Here is a 14,521-nt window from a genome sequence, read left to right as displayed (position 1 = left end):
GCTGTCCCTGGAGCCTTCCCTGCTCCAGGGGAACATTCCCAGCTCTCCCAACCCGACTCCACAGGGGCTCCAGCCTTGGAGCAGCTCCAGAGCTTCCTCTGGATTCATTCCAGTGGATTCCGGAGCTGGTTTGGGAATTCCCTGAGCTCTTCCTTTCCCGCTGGGAATTGTCCCTTTCCCTCTGAGTTCTGGGAGTTCCTTTTATCCATGGAATCCAACTTCCAGATTTTCCTCCTCTCCGCGTTTTCCATGGATAATTTCCCAGTTCCAGCCTCGCATATTCCCTGAACTTCCTTTTGGGGCCAGTGTGACACCGGGAATGTCCCTGCTCAGCGCCTGGGAGAGGCTTCCCAAAATCCTGGAGCCGGTCCCATGTGCTTCTCCTCAGAATCCTGGGATCCCTGCGCGTGGAAAATAATTCCAAAGCCACCAAGTCCAAGCTGAGCCTGATCCCCAGCCCAGAGAACTGAGTGGAATTCCAGGAATTCCCTGGACACCTCCAGGGATGGGCACCCCAAAGCTCCCTGGGCAGCCCCTGCCAAGGCCTGACCCCCTTTCCATGGGGAAATTCCTGTGGATTCCAAGCTTTCAGAAATTCTCCAGGTGTGGATCCAGAGGGATCCAGAGTCCTCCAGACAATGGGAGTGCCAGGAGCTCTCCAGACTGGGATCAGGAGGTCCTGGATTTCTCCAGGTGTGGATCCTGAGGGATCCAGAGTCCCCACATGTGGATCAGGAGCTTCCAGAAGTTTTCCAGGTCAGGAGGATCTGGAATTCTCCAGGCGTGGATCAGGAGAATCTGGAGTCCTCCAGCTGTGGATCAGGACATTCTGGAATTCTCCAGGGGTGGATCCAGAGGGATCCAGAGGAATCCAGAGTCCCCACATGTGGATCAGGAGCTTCCAGAAGTTTTCCAGGTCAGGACGATCTGGAATTCTCCAGGTGTGGATCAGGAGGATCTGGAGTCCTCCAGCTGTGGATCAGGAGGTTCTGGAATTCTCCAGGTGTGGATCCAGAGGGATCCAGAGTATTCCAGGTGTTGGAGCTTCCAGGAGTTTTCCAGGTGTGGATCAGGAAGGTTCCAGAGTCCCCACATGTGGATCAGGAACTTCCAGAAGTTTTCCAGGTCAGGAGGATCCAGAGTCCTCCAGGTGTGGATCAGGAAGGTTCCAGAGTCCCCACATTCCCTTTGGGAATTGGGTCACCCCTGGAGCTCTTCCAAGCTGCCCTTGGTGCCAATTCCAGCCCTGAATTCCCTTTGGGAAGGCGCTGGCAGGAATTCCTCCTGGAAAATCTGGAGCAGCCTCTGGAACAGCCACAATTCAGGCTGAAAATCGGGAAAATTCCTCCTGGAGGGAATCAAATCCCAGTGGATTCGGAGGAACCTGATCCAGGGTGGCCCTGACTGAGCTGGGAATTCTGGGATTTGATCTCCAAGGGCTTTTCCAACCTCCAACAATTCCATGATCCCATGAACCACATTCCAGGAATGGCTCCATGAGGGAATTCCCAGTGCCAGGCTGGGGAATTGCCAAGATCCAAACTCTCCGGCGGTGGGATTGGGAAAATCCCACCGGAATTCCAGAGGAAAATCCAGGATTTCCAGCCTTTTGTCTCCCCCCATCCTGGGAGGTTTTCAATCCTGGAATTTTTTTCATGAGGAGCCTTGGAAGTGGAGAACTTTGACCACTTCCATGAGAATTCCATGATTCCTTGAGGATCCAGGTGGGAATTCCCAGGATTTGGGATACAGACATGGCTGGCAATCTGTGGATAATTTCAGGATTTAGTGACGGATTTTCTTGCTATCCCAATGTTTTTAAAGGAAAAACTGGGATGAGGGATCCAGGTGGGACCCCAGCATCCCCTGGGGAGGTTTCGGTGGGATATTTGGGAATGTTGCTCCATGGAAAAGGTTGGGAAGCTTTGGAAGGAGCGGTGGTGGAGTCAAATCCTTGGGAATGTTCAAAAAACCTGGATTTGGGAATGTGGGTTAGCGGTGGTCTCTGAGGACTTTTCCAACTTCTACAATTCCATGATTTTCTTTGGGAATGAGGAAAAATCCTGCTCTGGACAGCGGTGGGAATGGGATGATCCCATCCCAACCATTCCATGATCCCAATGAACAAAATTCCAGAGGTTTTTTTAAGGACACGGAGCCCAAAAATACACAAGGGTAGGGAAAAATCCTGTGGGACAAAAAATTCCCCCTCTGGAATTGTGGGAATGAGGGAGCGCTGAAACATTCCCGGATCCTCTCCCTGCTGGAAAGGTCAGGAAGCAAAAAAAGCAGGAAATGCAGATAATTCCAGCTCCGGAGCGTGGGAGGTTGATAAAAAGGATCCGAGGAAATATCAAAGGCCGGGATTTCGGATCATTGGGAATTTGGGAGCAACAGGGAAAAACAAAAGAGAGGGGAGAGGCTGATCCAGCTCCAGTTTTTAAATGGAAATGCTCAAAATTTGGGATATTCTGGTGTGGGGAAAAAAAGCTGGAATGTTCCGCTCCGAGTTGGGAACGAATGCAGAGCTCAGATTTCTCCGGGAGATGTCTCAGAACACGAAGTTTCCCAGTAACCAAGGAGAGAAGAATTCCTAAAAATATCCATTCCCAAATTACCGGGCTGGGAGAGCAGATCCCGGAGATCTGCGGGAGGGAGGTCTGGGAATGCTGCTCAGCCCTGGAATTCCGGAGGCTCAGGATGAGCACTGGGCTCTCCCAGTTTTCCGGAGGGGAGGAATTGAGGGAAATCAAGGCAGGGATGAATTGGGAGCACAGGGAATTCCAGGATTGAAATCCCAAGGAATTCCGTGGGGATGGAAGTCAGGCTCAGGTTATCCCGAGGGTTTTGTTGGAATTCCTTCAAATTCAGGTGGAAATAAATAGAATTAGGAGTCGGAGACAATTCCCAACAATTCCCTGGCTGGATCCAGGTGGGAATCAGGATCTGATCCCAGGGAAAAGGGACAGGATGAGAGGGAATGGCCTCAAGCTGAGCCAGGAATGAAATATTTGGGAAAAATTCTTAATGGAAAAGGTTGGTAAGGATGGGAATGGGCTGAGCGGGACGGTGGGAAATCGACATTCCCAAGGGATTTCAAATCCATGGATCGGGATGGGAATGGCAGTGCTGGGAATGCTGGGAATGTTCCCGGTGGGATTTCCCGCCTCAGGGATTCCCAGATTCCAGGATTTCATTCCCAACCCCAGAAATGCTGATGGGAGAACCTTGGAAATTTCCCATTCCAGCAAACCCTGCGAGGCAGGGAATGGAGGTTCCAGGCTCCGGAATTCCCTTGGGAAAAGGGAATTCTCCCAGGAATTTCTGGATTTCACATGGATTTTTTTTGGTTGGGTGTGGCAGATCCTGAAAGGACAAAATTCCTGAGCTCCCTGAAATTCCCACTTGGATCCCGGATGGGGGATGGATCCAGTGGGATTGGAATGGGAGCTGGGAATAATTCAGGATGTGGGAAAAGGGATGAGGATCCAGGAATTCCTTGCTCTGGAATGTGGGTGTGGAATTCCAGCAGTTTGGAAGGAGCTTGGTACACATGGAGAGAATTTCCTGGAAAACCATTCCATGGATTCCAGCGAATCCCATGGGAACTTGCCCATGGAATGGGGTCAGCTTGGAGAGGGGGAAAGATCCAAGTTGTGTTCCTCGGGAGGATTTTGGGATCTGGAGAATCTTGGATAATCCCAAATTCTCCAGAATGGCAATCCCTGGATTTCTGCTCTTTCTTCTTGCTGAAGATTGATCCCAAAATTCCTGGAGTTCTTGCCAACACTCTGTCTTAATCCCATGGATCCATCCCGAGGGACAGCCCTGAGCCCATTCCGGCTCCTTTGCTCCAGGAAACTTTGGATTCCCGGGAATCATCGTGTGGGATCGTTGGTAGCTCCCAAGTTTCCTGGAGCAAAGGAGCTGGAGTGGGCTCGGGGCCCGTCCTTCGGGATGGATCCATGGGATAAACATGGAGTGTTGGAAAGAACTCCTGGAATTTTGGAATCAGCCTTCACCAGGAAGAAAGAGCAGAAATCCAGGGGTTGCCATTCCAGAGAATTTGGGATTATCCAGGATTCTCCAGATCCCAAAATCTTCACAGGGATCCCAGCTTGGACCTTTCCCCCTCTCCAAGTTGACCCCATTCCATGGGCAAGTTCCCATGGGATTTACTGGAATCCATGGAATGGTTTTCCAGGGAATTCTCTCCATTCCGAACATTCCATGACCAGACGCTCTAAAAAAACCTGGGGAAACCCCGTTTTTTTGGGAATCTCCCAGCAGGAATTAGCCATTCCCCTCTCCTCCTTGCCATCACCAGGCAGCGACTCCCAACCACCGCAAAAAAGACGGGGGAAAAAAAAACGGGGAAAAGCAAGATTTTTGTGGAGACTTCCATGGGGTTTTTTTCCCACTGGGAAATTCTGATCCATGTTTTTTTTTCTGGGAATGCAGGTGAACGGAGTGAATGTGGTGAAGGTGGGGCACAAGCAGGTGGTGGCGCTGATCCGGCAGGGCGGGAATCACCTCCTGATGAAAGTCGTGTCCGTCAGCCGCAAGCCCGACACCGAGGAGGGATCTCGCAAAAAGGGTGAGCCGCAATTCCCGGGAATCCTGCAACTCTCCAGGGGCTCGGGATGGGCCGGAGCAGCCCCGGCGAGGAGAGGGAGTGGCAGGGATGGGAAATTCCAGGGTGGGAAGGTTGCGATGTGCCAGGTTTTTGGGATGTTTCCGGTTATTTTTGGGATGTGCCTTTTTTGGGGGATGTGCCAGTTTTTGGGTTATGCTGATTTTTGGGATGCGTCAACTTCAGGATGCGCCGATTTCAGAATGTGCCAATTTTTGGGATGTGTTGATTTTGGGATGCATTGGTTTTTGGGATGTGTCTGGTTTTGGGATGCGCCAACTTTTGGGATGTGCTGATGTTTGGGATGTGCCATTTTTTGGGATGCAATGATTTTTGGGATGCGTCCATTTTTTAGGATGTGCCAGGTTTTGGGATGTGCTGATTTTTGCAATATGCCGGTTTTTGGGATGCACCAATTTCAGGATGTGCTGTTTTTTGGGATGAGATGATTTTTGGGATACGGCAGTTTTTGGGTTGTGCCGGTTTCTGGGATGTGCCGATTTCTGGGATGTGTTAATGTTGGGATGCAATGATTTTTGGGATATGTCCGTTTTTTGGAATGTTCCAACTTCTGGGATGTGCTGATTTTTGGGATACGTCAGGTTTTGGGATACGTCAGGTTTTGAGATGCACCAATTTCAGGATGCACAGATTTTTGAGATGTGTTGATGTTTGGGATATGCCAGTTGTTGGGATGTGCTGGTTTATGGGATTTCAGGGATTCTGGTCATTCGGGATGGGCTGGAGTGGCCCCAGCAAGGAGAGGGAGTGGCAGGGGTGGAAAATTCCAAGTGGGAAGTGCCAGTTTTTTGGGATGTGCTAATTTTTGGGATACACCATTTTCAGGATGTGCCAGTTTTTGGGATGTGTTGGCGTTGGAATGCAATGATTTTTGGGATATGTCCATTTTTTGGGATGTGCCAGTTTTTGGGATGTTTCCATTTTTGGAATGCGCCCGTTTTTGGGATACACCCGTTTTTGGGATGCGCCAATTTCAGGATGTGCCGCTTTTTGGGATGTGTTGATGTTGGGAAGCAATGATTTTTGGGATGTGTTGGTTTTTGGGATGTAGTGGTTTTTGTGATGCACCGATTTTTGGGATGCGGTGATTTTTGGGATGTTTCCATTTTTTTCAGGATGTGCCATTTTTTGGGAGATGTGCCAGTTTTTGAGATATGCTGCGTTTTGGGATGCGTCAATTTTAGGATGCGCCAATTTCGGAGTGCGCCGATTTTTGGGATGTGTTGATGTTGGGATGTGATGATTTTTAGAATGCAACGATTTTTGGGATATGTCCATTTCTTGGGATGTGCCAGTTTTTGGGATGCGCCGATTTCAGGATGCACTGATTTTGGGATGCACTGATTTTTGGGACCTGTTGATGTTTGGCATGTGCCAGTTTTCGGGATGGGATGATTTTTGGGATGTTTCCGTTTTTGGGATGCACCAATATTGGGATGTGTAGATTTTTGGGATGCACTGGTTTATGGGATGTCCTCATTTTTGAATGTGAAGTTTTTTGGGATGTGCCCATTTTTGGGATGTGCTGGGTTTTGGGACACTTTGATATTTGGGATGCAAAAATTTTGGGGATTTGGTCATTTTGGGTTGTGCTGATTTTTGGTAAGAATTTATTTTTGGAATGCATAAATTTTTGGGATGAGCCTATTTTGGGATTTGCCCACATTGGGATATGCCCATTTTTGTGGTGCATCATTTTTTTGGGATGTGCTGTTTATTGGGATGTGCCCATTTTTTGGGATGCGCCCATTCTTTGGGATGTACTGGGTTTTGGGACGCATTGATGTTTGGGATGCAAAAATTTTTGGGATTTGCTCATTTTGGCTGTGCTGATTTTTGGGATGCACTTGTTTTTGGGATGCGTTAATGTTTGGGATACAAAGAGTTTTGGGATGTTCCCATTTTTGGGACTTGTTGATTTTTAGGATGTGCCAGTTTCTGGGATGTGCTGATTTTTGGGAATGAGGGAGGTGGGCAGGAAAGATCAGGAAGGTCCCAACATCTGTGGAGTTGTGGTGTTTTTTGGGAATGGCTTGAATTCCCAAGGCCTGGAATTCCTGGAGTTGTGGTGTTTTTGGGAATGGCTTGAATTCCCAAGATCGGGAATTTCTGTAATTGTGGCAAATGAGGAATAAGAGTTTTGGGAACTCATGGATGCAGGAAGGGAGGGATTTGGGGAGTCCCAGGATGGGTTTTGGGAATCACTTTTGATTCCCGTGATCAGGAATTCCTGGAATTCCCATCAGCTACTCCAGGCTCCAGCTCCACCTGGGAATTGTTGGGATGGGAAACTACCCTAAGAATTTCTAGAAATATTGGGGGGCAGGATGGTGATACCAAAGGAACACCGGGAATTCTGGGATGGAGCCAGGGAGTCCCTGTGGGAATTCCTGGGCACGGCTGGTCCTGGGGGATCCCAGAAAGTTCTGGGATTTCATTCCATGGGTTCTGGATTCCGGGAGCAGATCCAGGGCTTTGGGCAGGGCAGGGATTTGTCCAGAGGGACGGGAACTTTAGGAAAGAGCCATGAGGGGTTTGGGGGGATGGGGACTGGAATTCCAGGGAATGGGAGCAGGGCGGTGGGAAAAGGGGGTGGAATTATGGGATTGGGAAAACGGGATGGAATTATGGGGATGGGAAAAGGGCAATAGGAAAAGGAGATGGAATTACGGGCATGGGAGCAGGGGATGGAATTATGGAGATGGGAAGAGGGGAATGGGAAAAGGGGGATGGGAGTTTGGGAGGCAGGATTAGGATGAGATGGAGGGACAGGAGCAGGAAGATGGAAGCAGGGATGCAAACAGGAGATGGAAGCGGAGGGACAGGAGCAGAGGGATGGGAGCAGGGGGCAGGAACAGGGATGGAAAGGGGACAGGAGGGACAGGAGCAGGAAGATGGAAATGGGATGGAAGAGGAGGGATGGGAGCAGGAAGATGGGAGCAGGGGGCAGGAACAGGGATGGGAGCAGGGAATGGAAACGGGATGGAAACTCAGGGAATGGGAGCAGAGAGATGAGAACGGGGAAGGAAGTGAAGGGATGAAAACTGGGAATGAGGGAATGGGAGCAGGGAGTGGGAGCATGAGGGTGGGAAGAGGGGGGCAGGAGCAGGGATGGGAGCTGGAATGGGAGCAGAGGGATGGGAGCAAGGACAGGAGCAGAGGATGGAAGCAGGGAATGAAAACAGGGAAATGAGCAGGGGATGGAAGTGGAGGGACAGGAGCAGGGATGGAAACGGAATGGAAACATGGGGACAGGAGCAGGGGACAGGAGAGACAAAAACAGGAATGGCAGCAGGAATGGGAGCAGGGATAGGAGAGGGGTTGGAGCAGGGATGGGAGTAGGGAATGAAAATGGGGTGATAGGAGCAGGAGATGGGAACAGTGATGGAAGTGGAAGGACAGGAGCAGGGAATGGAAGCAGGGAATGGAAACAAGGAAACACAGAACAGGAGTAGGGGACAGAAGAGACAGGAGCAGGAATGGAAGCTGGGTTGGGAGCAGAGGGATTGGAGCAGGGAATGGAAACGGGGGAACAGGAGCAGGAGATGGGAGCAAGGAATGGCAATAGGATGGGAACAGGAGACAGGAGCAAGGGATGGAAAGAGCGGGACCGGAGGGACAGGAGCAGGGATGGATGGAAACGGGAATGGAAGCAGGAATTGGAAACAGGGATGGGGGCAGGGGAATTGGAGTAAAGAATGGAATCAGGGATGGGATCAGGGATGGGATCAGGGGCATGGGATCAGGGATAGAATCAGAGGGATTGGAGTAGGGGGGTTGGAGTTGGGGATGGGAGCTGGGGGATGGGATCAGGGATAGAATCAGAAGGATTGGAGTAGGGGATGGGAGCAGGGATTAGAGTAGAGAATGGAATCAGGGATGGGATCAGGATGGAATCAGGGGGAGTGGAATCAGGGGGATGGGAGCAGGGATGGAATCAGAGGGATTGGAGCAGGGGATGGGAGCAGGGATTAGAGTAGAGAATGGAACCAGGGAGTGGAATCAGGGGGATTGGAGTAGCGAGTGGAGCCGGGGGATGGGAGCAGGGCTGGAGCAGGGGGATGGGAGCAGGGAATGAGGGGGGCCGGGATCGGGGCCGCTCCCAGCGCAGCACGCGGGGCTCGGGGGAGGGAAGGGAGGGAAGAGGGAAGGGAGGGAAGGAGGGAGCGCTGCTGGCACGAGGAGCTCCAATTATCCTGTCACGGCACAAAGGCACGAGCCGTGGGAACGGCTGGCAGCCTCGGGAATTCAGCCGCGAATTCAGCCGGGAATAATCCTCGGGAATTCAGCCGGGAATCGGCGCCGGGAGCCCCGGCGGGGCCGCTCGGGCCGCTGCAGCCGCTCCAGCCCGGGGTGAGCCGCTGCCCCTCGGCGCTTCCCCCTCTGCCCGGTGCCTTCCTCCTCCCGCTCCTCCGCATCCCCGCGGCCGCTTCTCCAAGGGATCCGAGGGGCGCCGGGGGCCCGGGGGGGGTCGCGCCGTGTCCCCCCCACGCCGGTGACAGCGCCTGTGTGGGCCCGGCTGGGGCTGAATCCGCCCCGCTGGATCCCTGCCGCAGGCACAGGGATCCTTGGAGCTGCCGTTGCCATGGCAATCCTGGAGCGTTATTCCAGCATTGTCAGCGAGGAGCAGCGAGGAGGAGGAGGAGGAGGAAGAGGAAGAGCTTTCCACTCATCCTCGCTGCTCCGGGAGCGGGGGGGGCGCTCAGGGAATGCGGGATCGGGAGCTTTCGGGATCATCCCGGGCCACGCGTCCTTGGGCAGCTCCCGGCCGGACGCCGGCGCTTCCATAGGGTCGGGATCCACGGCCAGCAGCGGCGGCGGCAGCAGGAGGAGGAGGAGGAGGAGGAAGAGGAGGGTGGGGTGGGCTGAGCGCTCCGGGGGCTGCGCCGAGGCGGGAAGAGGATCCCGAGCTCAGGCTGGACACATTCCCGCCGTCCCCGCATCCCTGCCCGCATCCCCCGCCCGCCCGGGGCCATGGCTCGGGCTCCGCGCTGAGCGGGGGGGGGTGGCCCGCATTCCCGAGGGCCGCGGGCACGTTCCCGGCGGGAATCATGAAGAAGTTCGCGTCCACGCGCAGCCTCAATAAGATCCTGCAGCAGTGCGACTCCTCGTCCCGCGAGTACGAGGAGATCCAGGCTGTGGAGAAGAAGTGGCACCTGCACCTGGCCACGCCGCGCAAATTCCGCGAGAAGCGGTGCAAGATGCCCTCTCTGTTCCTTGCAGCCCCGCCGCCGCCCAAGAGAGCGCCCAGCACCACCCTCACGCTGCGCTCCAAGTCCATGACGGCCGAGCTGGAGGAGCTGGGTAAGGCCGGCACCGGGATGCGGCCGGGATCCCCCGGGAGGCGCGGGGGATGCTCGGGAGCCGCTTCCCAGCGGTTTTCCAGCGGTTTTCCAGCTGTTTGCATGTGCGCCGTGGGGGTGTGGGAGGCGCGGGGGAGCGGGGGAGCCGGATCCCCGTCCCTGTCCATGGGGATGTCCATTGGGATGTCCAGGAGATGTCCATTGGGATGTCCAGGGGGATGTCCACAGGGATGTCCAGCGCTCTGGGGGCGCATCCCGGCGGAGGTGGGCGTGGGAAGGATGTTGGGAGTGTCCAGGTGGGTGTGGAGGGGTTGGTGTGCCCTGGCCTTGGGCATCCTGCTCCTTTCCCTGATCCTTCCCTGCTCCTTCTCTGGTCAATCTCTGCTCCTTTCCCCACTCCATTCCCTGATCAATTTCTGATCTGTTCCCAGCTCCTCTACCTGTTCAATTCCCTGCTCCTTTCCCAGCTCCTTTCCCTGCTCCTGCTTCTTTTCCTGCTCCTCTCCCTGTTCCTCCTACTCCTCTTCCTGATCCTCATCCTCTGCCTGCCTCTCTCCCTGTTCCTACTCCTTTTCCTGATCCTCTCTCTTCTCCTGTTCCTTTCCCTGCTCCATTCCCGGTTTAATTCCCTGATCCATTCCCAGCTTCTCTCCCTGCTCATTTCCGTACTCCTTCCATTCCCTACTCCGTTCCCTGCTCCATCCCAGTTTCATTCCCTGCTCCTTTCCCAGTTCCATTCTCTGATCAATTCCTGATCCATTCCCAGCTTCTTTCCTTTCCCCTTCCATTCCCTGCTCCATTCCCAGTTCCTTTCCTTGCTCTTTTCCCAGCTCCCTTCCCTGTTCCATTTCCTGCTCCATTCCCTAATACTTTTCCTACTCCTGATTCTTTTCCTGCTCCTCTCTCTTCTTCTGTTATTTTCCCTGCTCTATTCCCTGCTCCATCCCAGTTTCATTCCCTGCTCCTTTCCCAGCTCCTTTCCCTGTTCCATTCCCTGATCAATTGCTGATCCATTCCCAGCTCCTCTCCCTGCTCCATTTCTTGTCCCTTCCATTCCCTGCTCCAGTCCCTGTTCCATTCCCTGCTCCTTTTCCTGCTCCTCTCCCTGTTCCTCCTACTCCTCTCCCTGATCCTGCTCATTTTCCTGATCCTCTCTCTTCTCCTGTTCCTTTCCCTGCTCCGTTCTCTGCTCCATTCCCCAATCAATTCCCTGATCTATTCCCTGCTCCATTCCCAGTTTCATTCCCAACTCCATTTCCTGCTCCATTCCCTGATCAATTCCTGATCCATTCCCAGCTCCTTTCCCTGCTCCTTTTCGCGCTCCTTCCATTCCCTGCTCCATTCCCAGTTTAATTCCCTGCTTCATTCCCAGCTCCTCTCCCTGATCCATTCCCTGATCAATTCCCTGCTCCTGCTCCTCTCCCTGCTCCTTTCCCTGTTCCTCCTACTCCTCTTCCTGATCCTCATCCTCTGCCTGCTCGTCTCCCTGCTCCTGCTCCTTTTCCTGATTCTCTCTCTTCTCCTGCTCCATTCCCAGCTCCATTCCCTACTCAATTCCTTATCCGTTTCCAGCTGCTCTCCTCGCTCTTTTCCATGTTCCTTCCATTCCCTGATCCATTCCCTGCTCCATTCCCTGCTCCATTCCCTAATCCCTTCCCTGCTCCTTTCCCTGCTCCTTCTCCTCCTGCTCCTCTCCCTAATCCTGCTCCTCTCCCTTTTCCACTTCTTTTCCCTCCTCCTGCTCCTCTCCTCACTTTCCTCACTCCTTTCCATGCTCCTCTCCCTGCTCCTGCCCTTCTTCCCGATACCCTCCCTGCCCTTCTCCTGTTCCTTCCTCTGATCCATTCCCAGCTACTCTCCCTGCTCCATTCCCTGATCCATTCCCTGCTCATGATCCTTTTCCTGCTCCTCTCCCTGTTCCTCCTGCTCCTCTTCCTGATCCTCATCCTCTGCCTGCTCCTCTCCTGGCTCCTGCTCCTCTCCCTGCTCCTTTTCCTGATCCTCTCCCTCCTGCTCCTCTCCCTGCTCCTCTCCTCACTTTCCTCACTCCTTCCATGCTCCTCTTCGTGCTCCTGCTCTTCTTCCCGATACCCTCCCTGCCCTTCTCCCGCTCCATTTCCTGCTCCATTCCCTGATCAATTCCCTGCTCATGATCCTTTTCCTGCTCCTCTCCCTGTTCCTCCTGCTCCTCTTCCTGATCCTCATCCTCTGCCTGCTCCTCTCCCTGCTCCTGCTCCTCTCCCTCCTCCTGCTCCTTTTCCTGATCCTCTCTCTTCTCCTGTTCCTTTCCCTTCTCCCAGCTCCTCTCCCTGCTCCATTCCCACTTTCATTCCCTGCTCCTCTCCTTCCTCCCCCGTTTCCTCATCCTGCTCCTCTCCCTCCTTTCCCACACCCGGCAGTCCCAGGTTTTGATTTCCCATCTCTGGGCAGGTCCCAAACCCTGCCAGGAGAGCTCCAGAATTCCAGGAGAGCTCCGGGAGAGCTCTGTGAGAATTCCAGATGGGCTTCAGGTGGCTCCAAGTGAGCTCTGGAATTCCAAGAGAACTCCAGGTGAGCTCCAAGTGAGCTCCAGGAGAATTCCGGGACAGCTCCAGGAGAATTCCAGGAGATCTCCAGGATTGCCCCACCCCGCTGCCACTCCCACATTTCCTGCTGCTTTCCCATCCCGCTCCACATTCCCAGATTCCCTGAAGTCCTCTCCACTCCCACCATTCAGAATTCCTTGTTTTTCCCAGCCGTTGTGGCCAGCTGGGATGTCCCCAGGACCCCCTTGGCAGGGTGGGAGCCGATCCCGCTCCATCCCTTCCCTTTTCCTGGATCCGCTGGCGCTTTGTCCCATGGCCATGGAGGGATACCAAATCCCAGGAAAACTTTGGAGCATCCCTGAGCTGGCTTGGAGGCCATCGATGCTGCCCCAGCATCCATGGGAATTTGGGATTTTCCATGTGGGAATGTGGCATCCTGGAGCCTCAGCAGGATCCCACTTTACCCCTGGTTTTCCATGTTTTCCCTGTTTTCCATGCTCTCCGTAGTTTTCAAAGTTCTCCCTGTTTTCCACAGTTTTCAATGTTCTCCCTGTTTTTCCATACCGTCCTTGGTTTTTCAAGCTCTCCCTGTTTTTTCCATGCCCTTTCTGGTTTTGCATTCCTTCTGCTTTTCCACATTCCCCCTGTTCTCCTTGGTTTTCCACGTTTTCCCTGTTCTCTGTGCGCTCTGTTTTTCCATTCCTTCTGCTTTTCCATGCTCTCCCTGGTTTTCCATGCTCACCATTTTTTCCCCTGCTCTCCCTGTTTTCCATGCCCTTCCTGTTTTTCCATTCCCTCTGGTTTTCCATGCCCTTCTGAGTTTTCCAAGCCTTTCCTTGCTCCCTGTGCTCCTCCTTGGAGCCAGACCCTGCGGGATCAGGACAGATCCCAAAATTCCCAGACTGGATCAGCTGGGATTTATTTTATCCCGAGCCTCAGCCTGGATTCCCACCCTGGAATTCCCACCCTTGATTCCCAGCATTTCCAGACCATTATTCCCAATCCAAGGTTCTTTTTTTGGTGGGAATTCTTGGGAGCAGAGCCAGACCGGCTCCTTTTTCCTACTTTTCCCCCATCCCAGATCCTGGGATTCCTCCTTCCACCCTTCCAGCAATTCCCAGTTTTCCTGGAGAGGGATTGGGAGCAGCAGTCCCAGAGAAGGATCTGGAGGCCATTCCAGCTCTGATCCCACAATTCCCATGAGTTTTTCTGGGAATTGTAGCACTCATTCCTGTGGATCCAAGGAATGGGCTGGAGCCATTCCAGGGAAAACAGGGGATCCGTCCTCTTCCCATCTTTCACTCCAGGTTTTCCTGTGGATCAGCATTCCCAGGATTGGGTCTGGAGCCACTCTCCTTCCCAAGGAACAGTCAGGGACATCCCCAAAAAATCTCTGCCGGGTGCTTCTCACCCCATTTTCCACGGATCCCAAACACTCCCTGTGCCCTTCCCAACCCTTTCCCTGACATTCCAATCCCCTTGGAGCAGCAGATTCCCAGCAGGATGCTCCAGGATCCCTCCTGTGCTAAAATCCATGGGCTTGGATGTAGACAATTGCCCTGGCAGCTTTTCCATGGCTTGGGATGGAATTCCAGCCAACCCCGCTCTGGATTCCCTGGATCCATGAGGATCCATGAGGGATGATCCCAGCCTTGGGATAAATCCCAAATCCCGGGTCAGAGGGACATTCCCAATGGACAAAGGCTGGAATTCCAGGTGCCCTGCCCAAATCCCGCATCCCAGGCCGGATCCTGCATGCCAGAGGCCGGGAGTTGTGGGCAGAGCCAGGCTGGAGCCGGGAATGGGGGCGGGAATTGTTCCATGCCGTTGATTCTGTGTTTTGTTTCCCATTCCAAGCCTCCATGCGGAGAAGGAAAGGGGGTGAGTGAAACTGAAATTCCCGGGATTCCGCTGGGATCCGGCAGGATCCATACTGGGGGGAGATCCTGGCATCCTGAGGGTCGCTGTTCCTGCAGCGTCTCAGGGAATTCAGCCGGGAATTTGGGAATTTGGGATCGGCTCCAGTGGTGTCCAGGAGC

The 14,521-nt window shown here is 53.6% G+C and overlaps 1 protein-coding gene across 1 annotated transcript in view; it reads left to right on the top strand.

The window, feature by feature from the left end:
- SHANK3 (SH3 and multiple ankyrin repeat domains 3) overlaps positions 1-14,521 on the top strand; it is a 147,417-nt gene that overhangs the window by 101,701 nt on the left and 31,195 nt on the right. The window contains 3 exon segments of the mRNA XM_058022231.1: positions 4,462-4,597; positions 9,878-9,958; positions 14,340-14,363. Coding sequence (XP_057878214.1) covers positions 4,462-4,597; positions 9,878-9,958; positions 14,340-14,363 — 241 coding nt within the window.

This window comes from Melospiza georgiana, chromosome 4 (genome assembly GCF_028018845.1).
Source record: "Melospiza georgiana isolate bMelGeo1 chromosome 4, bMelGeo1.pri, whole genome shotgun sequence".
Taxonomy (NCBI): domain Eukaryota; kingdom Metazoa; phylum Chordata; class Aves; order Passeriformes; family Passerellidae; genus Melospiza; species Melospiza georgiana.
Note: the sequence above shows the minus strand (reverse complement) of the source record. Positions and strands in the feature narration are given on the sequence as shown.